At 43.8% G+C, this 9,108-nt stretch overlaps 1 protein-coding gene across 1 annotated transcript in view; it reads left to right on the plus strand.

Moving 5' to 3' along the window:
• The window catches only part of NINL (ninein like), a 95,562-nt gene that overhangs the window by 66,298 nt on the left and 20,156 nt on the right, over positions 1-9,108 (plus strand). The window contains exons 17-19 of the mRNA XM_034663560.1: positions 2,030-2,078; positions 4,733-4,837; positions 5,752-5,821. Of these exons, the coding sequence (XP_034519451.1) occupies positions 2,030-2,078; positions 4,733-4,837; positions 5,752-5,821 (224 nt within the window). The remainder of the gene's footprint in view (positions 1-2,029; positions 2,079-4,732; positions 4,838-5,751; positions 5,822-9,108) is intronic.

Consider the following 9,108-nt stretch of genomic DNA (forward strand, 5'->3'; position numbering starts at 1 on the left):
GCCCCCCTCCCCTCTGAAGCCCTCAGTTTGTTTCCCAGAGTCCATAGTCTCTCATGCTTCATTCCCCCTTCAGTATGTTCTTTATAGATTGTTGACCTACCCCAGATCTAATCAAGGATTGTGGTGNCAGATCTAATCAAGGATTGTGGTATGCATTTAGTTATCGTATCTCTTTAATATGCTTTAAGAGTATATCAGTCTTTTTAAATTAGTTTTTCTGTCAATGGATACTGACTTTTTTAATCATGGCAAAGTATACGTAATGTAAAATTGACCATTTTAACCACATAATTTAGTGGCATTAAACATGCACAACGTGTAACCGTCACCACTTTCTGCTTCCAAAACTTTCTCACCATTCCAAGTAGAAACTCTGTATCTATTAAACAATAATTAATGCTAGTGTTTTGTTAGGATTTTAGCATCAATATTGGTAAAGGATATTGGTCTATAGTTTTCCTGTAAGAGTTTGAGAAGGATTAGCATTTTCTTCTTTAAATGTTTGGTAGGGGGTGCCTGGGTACCTCAGTCAGTTGAGTGTCCGACTCTTTGTTTCAGTTCAGGTCATGATCTCAGGGTCATGGGATCAAGCCCAGCATTGGGTCTGCGTTCAGTGGGGAGTCCGCTTAAGACTCTCTCTCCCTCTCCTTCTGCCCCCTCCCCATGCTCACAAGTGTGCATACACTCACTCTCTCTCTCTCTTTCTGTGTAAAATAAATAAATCTTTAAAAAAAATAAAAATAAAGGGGCGCCTGGGTGGCTCAGTCGTTAAGCATCTGCCTTTGGCTCAGGGCGTGATTCCAGGGTCCTGGGATCGAGCCCCGCATCGGGCTCCCTCCTTTGCTGGGAGCCTGCTTCTTCCTCTCCCATTTCCCCTGTTTGTGTTCCTTCTCTGGCTGGCTGTCTCTCTGTCGAATAAATAAATAAAATCTTAAAAAAATATAAATAAATGAATGAATGAATGAATGAATGAATGTTTGGTAGAATTCACCAGGGAAGCCATATGCTCCTGGGCTTTTCTTTGTTAGGAGCTGTTTGATTAACTCATTCAATCTCCTTACTGGTCACAGGTACAGTCAGATTTTTTATTTCTTCATGAATTAGTTTCGGTAGATTGTGTGTTTCTAGGAGTTTGGACATTGACATTTCTGAAGAATCAAGACCATGTGTTTTGCAGAATGACCTTCAATTTGAATGTCTGATTTTTCTCCTTGATTGGATTCCTTCTTATATCTCATGCCTTCTTTATAGGACCATTTTCTGGCTTTCTGATGTGTAGTTTTTAGAAGTTCTTTTAGTGAAACTCTCTTTGGAATAAATTCCCTCAGTTTTTATTTATTTGAAAGGGTGTCAAAATTTCCTTCATTGTGAAAGATAGTGTTCATAGGAATACAAGCCTAGATTAAAGGGCTGTTCTCTGTCTTTTGGACATATTCAGTATTTTCTAAGATTCCCCTGTTGGGGTGCCTGGGTGGCTCAGTCGGTTTAAGTGTCCACTTCAGTTTTGGCTCAGATCATGATGTCGGGGTGCTGGGGTGGAACACCGAGTCTGGCTCCATGCTCACTGGGGAGTCTGCCTCAGGATTCTCTCTCTCCCTTTGCCCCTCCCCCCACCCACGAGTGTGCACTCTCTCAAATAAATCTTTAAAAAAAGATGCCAGCGTTGACATTGGGCAGTCCACTCTGGTTGTTGCTCTGTGTGTGTATTAGTTTCCTGTTGCTGCTGTACTAATCACCACTACTACTAAGTTAGTGGCTTTTTAAACAACACAATTTATGATTTTACAGTTTTGGAGCTTAGAAATCTGAAATGGTTTTGACTGGACTAAAATTAAGATGTTGTCGGGATTGCCTTCCTTTTTCGTGGCTCTGGAACAGACTCGCTGTTCTCATGTCTTCCAGCCTCTGTGGGCTGCTTGCATTCCTTGTTCACCCCGCTCCCATCTTCCAAGCCAGTGGAGACTGGTCAGGCCCAGCTGCCATCACATCAGTGTGACACGCACCCCCTCCCTCCCTCTTCCGCGTTCAGGACCTCGTGCTTACATCGGGCCCACCTGGATGATGCAGGATGTGCAGCTGTAGGTCATTCATACAGTTCACTGCTGTGCATTGTTCTGTTGTGTGACTATGCCGCAGTTTACTCATTTGCTTGTGGACCGGCATTTGAATAGTGTTTAGTTTCGGTCATCACAAAGAGTACTGCTGAGAAAGTTCTTATCCGTGTCTTTCGGAGCATTTACGTTGGGGTGTACCTAAGAGTGGAATTGCCAGGTCATAGGGCAAAGGTGTGGTTTTCTTTCTACTCATCCTGCTTAGAAAAACCTTGTACCCATTGAATTTGTGTCTTATGAAAAATTCTCAGCCATTATTTTTAAAACATTGCTTTTCCTCTCACTCTACAATTAGATGTATGATGTTAGATCTTTTCACTCTTCCTCCATTTCTTCCCTTCCATATCTTTTATCTTCGTTTCTCTCTTGTCACATTCTGGGTACTCGTTTTCTTATCTCTGTGTTCCAGGTCAATAATTCTTCCTTCAGCTCTAAATCTGCCATCTAACTCATTCAGTGAGGTTTTATTTTGACATTGCGTTTTTTTTTTTTTTCCCCATTTCCAAAAGTCCCGTTTTGTCCTGTTTGGTCTGATCATTTTTGATAGTTTCTTGTTGCTTGTTTATTTTTTTTATTTCCATTTTTTATTATGTAAACATTTTACAATTCTGTCCTTAGTCTGTGTCTGATAATTCCACTCTCTGAGGTTCCTGTGGGATCCAGTCTGCTGTTTTGCTCCTGCTGCCTCTCCGAGGTGGCTTTTCTCCATGTGTGTTGTGGTGATCTTTGATTGTGAGCTCGTGTTTACATGAGGTTAATCTCCGGGACTCTCCACGGCTGTAGTAGAGCGTGCTTTCTGCAGACAGGGCGGATATTGCTGAGAATTGGGAGCCTGCTCATCTGGGACCACTTCAACTTCCGTGTAGGGCACTGGCTTAATGTAGGCATCCACGGTGTGGTTTTTCCATGCTGCCGATGGCAGTGCTGACATAGGCATTGGCCTCAGGGTAACCCTATCTTTGTGTGGTTACTTAATGCTCACAGTTGGGGTTTCAGCTTCTAGATTTTTTTTTATTTGGGGCCCTTGGAGGTTTCCATTACCTTCAATGAGGACAATCACCCATGTATGATCTAGTTGCTTGGTGTGGTGAGGGGGGATGGGGTGGGACAACCATCAGCTTATCCGAGGTCCAGGAAGCTGGAAGTGGGAACCCCCCCCCAAACACACATAGCTGCACTGAATCAATTTGTTTTCCATCCTGGAGCCAGAGTGGCTGTTTCCAAACACAAACCTCATTTGTTCACTCCTCTGCATGAAACCGTTTGCTGCCTTAAAAATTCCAATGACTGACCTTCCTTTATTTTTTGTGTAGTTCCTCATAAAATGAAGTTACATTTATGCATATGAAGGAAACATTTATGCTTGGTATTAATAATCATATTACATTAAATAAACATAACAAGACCATGTGGCTTTGAGTATTTTTAGATTGAAAAAATTAGAAGCTAGTGCCAGATAGGGACCTATGGGGGGAACAAATGTCAGACCAGCATCTACTAAGAATAAATTTCTGGGGGGAAGGGCTCCTGGGTGGCTCAGTCAGTTAAGTGTCTGCCTTCAGCTCAGGTCATGATCTCAGGGTCCTGAGTTCAAGCCCCGTGTTGGGCTCCCTGCTCAGTGGGGATTCTGCTTCTCCCTCTGCCTCTGCCCCTCCCCTTGCTCGAGCGTGCTCTGCTAAATTGCTTATGTGTCATATGTCAGTGATGTTACCCAAGTCGAGGTCTCTGAGTTATCAGAAAGCAAAGGTGGCTCCAGGCAGACTTGGTTCAAGTAGTAGCTACCCCTGCTTGCTCTTTCCCATTGAGGGATCCACTTTGCATCGGGTCTCTCTCGTTACAGCGATGTGGGCATCTCCCCAGTTTTCTCCTCCCTAGTGCTGACCTCAGCGTGTACAAAGCGGGTAGCTCTCACTAAGGAGGAAAACGTGTTTTGGTCTCCTGATTCCTTGTTTTCCTTAACTCCATGCTAGAGTTCTCTGGTGGGGGATGAATATCCTTTGCAGTAACCTGAGGACCCACAGCCGGCAGTGTGCATTGACGCCAACCATGAGCACACTCATTTTAGTTGTGGTTGTAATATGTGGTAACAGGTCAGCTGTAAACATGAAGTAAACAGAACCAGGGTGCTGAATACATTATGAGTTGTTTGTTCTGTGACTGTTTTAGAAGCTAAGAAAGCTTTATTTTCTGTAGCTTGTTGCTTGGGAGAGGCAAACCAGAGCACGTGAGCGGTGCATAAAGGAAAAGGAACAGTATGCTCCGTACGATCCGGGGATGATGCCAGGTCCACCATGACTTCCACCTGCAAGACCATACTCAAGTGAACTACCTATGGCAGCCAGCTCCTGGAGTCCCAACTCTTACCACTTGTTTTCAATATTTCTTTTCTTTTCTTTTTCTTTTTTTAAAAGATTTTATTTATTTATTTATTTATTTGACAGAGAGACAGCCAGCGGGAGAGGGATCACAAGCAGGGGGAGTGGGAGAGGAAGAAGCAGGCTCCCAGCAGAGGAGCCTGATGTGGGGCTCGATCCCAGAACGCCAGGGTCACGCCCTGAGCCGAAGGCAGACGCTTAATGACTGCACCACCCAGGCACCCCTCTTTTCAATTTTTCATGCAGAGTTGAGTTGGATAGGCTTTCTGAAGAAAACGTATTGCTGAGGAATGAGCTGGGAAGGATTCAGCAAGAGCTTGAAGCTGCAGAAAGGACAAATGATGCTCAGAGGTAAGGGCCCTGGCTCCGTGGTTCTGCCTGGACTCCAGTCTACAACACGCTTTGCTCTTTGTCCAACGAGCTTTGAAGGTGTTGCTGTGGAAAGTCGGGAGTGTTCGGGTGCCTGGGTGGCTCAGCCAGTTCAGTGTCTGCCTGTGTGTGGAAGGGGAGTGGCTTTCTGCTTTCACTACCATAGTCTTATCCAAGGACAGTTTCTTCTTTTTTTTTCAACTGTGAAGTTAAAGATTATTAAAATATGGCATCCACAGCAGGTGATCAACAAGTGATTGCTATTATATTTTAGGAATTCTGAAATCTAAAAGTCTTTTCCCCTCTAGAAACCATTGTTTCCCTGGATGCCTGGCTGGCTCAGTCGGTTAAGCGTCTGCCGTCATCTCGAGTCATGGTCTTGGGATCCCAGGATCGAGCCCGCATCCAGCTCCCTGCTCAGCAGTCTGCTTCTCCCTCTGCCCCTCCCCTGGCTAGTGTTCGTACTCTTTCTTTATCTCAAATAAATAGCATCTTAAGAAAAAAAGAAAGAAACCATTGTTTCCCTCATTTGCTGCCAGGAAATTTTCCATTTTACAGGAGACACACCAGCAGATACAAGGCTGTTTTAGTCCTATTTACGCTGCTGGCTGTGAATGGTCATGTGTCTTGCTAACGAGATGTTACTGTGTGTGACTGAGAAGTGCCATGGAGGCTCTGACCGTGTCCCTGCAGTACCGGCAGCGTTCCTCTGCTTCCAAGGGTTGGGGTGGGCAGTGGCAGTGGTGTAGAACAGTGACAGAGTGGTGGCTCCGGGGTCCCAGGAGCAGGTGTGAGAGTCTGTTCTGTGCCTGCAGAAAAGCCAGCACTGTTACGGGGGCAATGACAGGGAAAAAATAAACTGGTCAGTGATACTGTAAATTTTGCTTCTTAAACAGGAAGGAAATCGAGGTTTTAAAGAGAGACAAGGAAAAGACCTGCTGTGAAGTGGAGGAACTCAACAAACAGGTCAGGTTTTGATACCTGCTGATAGCCCCACTCTCCTTTTTCATTAGTTTGGAATGATTTCAAACTTACAAAAATGAAGGACAGCACTTTTTTCTGAAGTACCTGAGAAGGAATTGCCAGCCCATCAGTGCCTTCCCTGGCTCAAAGTCGGGCTGTTAACATGGGTTCAAAAGTGTCGTCTGAGCCCCCACCCCACTGAGCTTTGCCAGCTGACCCCTCACCTTCAGCATCGTGTGGCTCCCATGGTCAGTGCTTGGTTTTTAGGACCAGGGCACTTTTGAAGATTACAAGCAGTTATTTTGTAGAAAGGCCCTCAGTGTGGTTTGTATGATGTTCCCTTTAGGTGATGCTAAAGCATGATTTGTCCCGTCCTAGTGCTGTCAGCTTTGATTCCTGGCTGGGTGGTGTTGGCTAGGCTTCTCCGCTGTAAGGTTACTTTTCCCTTTGTAATTGGTGAGTATCGTATGGGTAGATATGTTGATATTAGGTAAATACCCTGTTCCCCATCAAACTCTCATCCCCTTATTTTAGCATCCTTTGTTTCTTGCTGTGATGGTAGCCAGTTGGTAGCTAATCTTATTGGTATTTTAGTGTGAGGAAGAGCTTTGTTTCTGTTCATTTATTTATTCATTCCGTCATCATATTACTATCCTGGGTTCCTGTTTAATTCAGTGGGTTTAATACTTTAGCATCAGTATTTGTTTTTGTGTTCAAATTGTCCCAGATTTGGCCACTGAGTGTCCCTTCACAGTGGTTTCTGGGTCCTCCAGACAGATCCTAGTCATTTTTTGACCACTTCCTTACTTTCTGGTACCCCCAGATATTCCAGGTTCATCTAATACTCTACCTTCCTCAGCCTGCAATCAGCTATTTCCCACAAGGGGCCCCTGGTCACCTTTACTGTAGAATGGTGTTTGGAGACCAAGACCTGGGCACCAGGAGTGCCCCCTGCTTTTGGGGTGTCGCTACTTCCAGGCACAATTTATGGGTAGAGCTAAGGACTATGTGTGTTCTTATGTACGTGCACACTCACATGCATATGATTTCATGAATATTTATTTATATCTGTCTATCTACTGAAAATCATGAATTCAAACCCCATCTGTGCAGTTCTCACCTCACATCGTACGCATGATCCTAGTTTCTCTCTTTCCGTATTTGTAACTCCTGTCTCCAGCAGTGAGAAGTCTGGTTTCTATCTTCAGAAGATCTACTTACTGTTGATTAAACTCTGCTTATCCCATAAACATCCTTCCCGCTCTGTTTCAGCACTAACCCCACACTGGTCCCCTCTTTGCCCCCATACAGATGCCTTTCATACTCAGTCTATTTACTGGCTTTTGGATGGAGATTGATTGATTGATTGATTGATTGATTGATTGATTTATGTGAGAGTGAGAGAGATTGAGAGAAAGAAAGAGTGAAGGCGAGAGAGAGAGTGCACACGAGCAGGGGAGAGGGAGAAGCAGACTCCCGACTGAGCAGGGAGCCCCATGCGGGACTCAAAACTAGGACCCTGGGATCATGACCTGAGCTGAAGGCAGATGCTTAACTGACTGAGCCACCCAGGTGCCCTTTTGGATGAATTATTGAGGAAGAAGCACACAAGTGAGGATGTGTCCTTCTTGGGTTTTTTAATTCTTTTTTTAATTGATACTGTTGTTGATAATTGCCGACTCATGTAGTTGTAAGACATATAGAGAAATCCTTAAAACACTTTGACCAGTTTCCCCCAGTGGTAACAGTTTTTTAAAGTTTTTATTTAAATTTCACTTACTTAACATCCAGCGTAATATTAGTTTCAGGTGCACATATAGTAATTTTACACTTCCGTTCATCACCCGGTGCTCAAATGACAAGTGCGCTCCTTAATTCCCATTACGCGTTTTATACATCCTTCCACCCACCTCCCCTCTGGTAGCCATCAGTTTGCTCTCTGTAGTTGAGAGTCAGCTTCTGGTTTGCCTCTATCTTTTTTTACCTACGCTCACTTGTTTTGTTTCTGAAATTCCACATATGAGTGAAATTATATGGTATGTGTGTTTATTTCACTTAGCATTACGCACTGTGGCTCCATCCATGTCATTGCAAATGGCAAGATTTCATTCTGTTTTATGACCAAGTAACATTCCAGAGTTGGTGTGTGTGTGTATGTTTGTGTCTCACATCTTCTTTATCCATTCAGCAGGTGATGTACACTTGAGCTGTTTCCATAATGTAGCTATTGTAGATAATGCTGCTATAAACATCGGGGTGCATGTACGCCTTTCAATCTGTATTCTTGTATTCTGTGGGAAAATACCTAGTAGGATGACTGCTGGATTGTAGGGTAGTTCTAATTTTAACTTTTTTTTTTTTTTTTAAGATTTTATTTATTTATGTGACAGAGAGACGGTCAGCGAGAGAGGGAACACAAGCAGGGGGAGTGGGAGAGGAAGAAGCAGGCTCCCAGCCGAGGAACCTGATGTGGGATTCGATCCCGGAATGCCAGGATCACGCCCTGAGCCGAAGGCAGATGCTTCACGACTGTGCTACCCAGGCGCCCCTAATTTTAACTTTTTAAAAAAGATTTTATTTATTTATTTGACAGAGAGAAAGAGAAAATACAAGCAGTGGGAGTGGCAGAGGGAGAGGGAGAAGCAGGCTCCTCGCTGAGCAGGGAGCTTGATGGGGGACTTGATCCCAGGACACTGAGATCATAACCTGAGTCAAAGGCAGACACTTAACTAACTGAGCCACCCAGGCGTCCCTGTTTTTAATTTTTTGAGAAGCCGCCATACTGTTTTCAACAGTGGCCCCACAGTTTGCATTCCCACCAACAGTGCATGAGTTTCCCTTTCTCCACATCGTCACTAACACCTATTGTTTCTTGTGTTGTTGATTTTAGCCATTCTGACAAGCATGAGGTGGTATCTCGTAGTTTTGATTTGTATTTCCCTGATAATGAGTGATCTTTCCATGTGTTTGTTGGCCATCTGGATCTCTTCTGTCAAAAAATGTCTATTCATGTGACCTGCCCATTTTTAAATTGGATTAGTTTTTTGGGTATTAAGTTTTATAAGTTCTTTATATATTTTGGATACTAACCTTTTATCAGATATGTGATTTGCAAATATCTTCTTCCATTCTGTAGGCTGCCTTTTAGTTTTGTTGATTGTTTCCTTCGCTGTGCAGAAGCTTTTTATTTTGATCTAGTCCCAGTAGTTTATTTTTGCGTTTGTTTCCCTTGCCTCAGGAGACATATTTAGAAAGAAGTTGCTATGGCCAATGTCAGAGACATTACTGCC

The sequence above is a fragment of the Ailuropoda melanoleuca genome, chromosome 6 (assembly GCF_002007445.2).
Source record: "Ailuropoda melanoleuca isolate Jingjing chromosome 6, ASM200744v2, whole genome shotgun sequence".
Taxonomy (NCBI): Eukaryota; Metazoa; Chordata; class Mammalia; order Carnivora; family Ursidae; genus Ailuropoda; species Ailuropoda melanoleuca.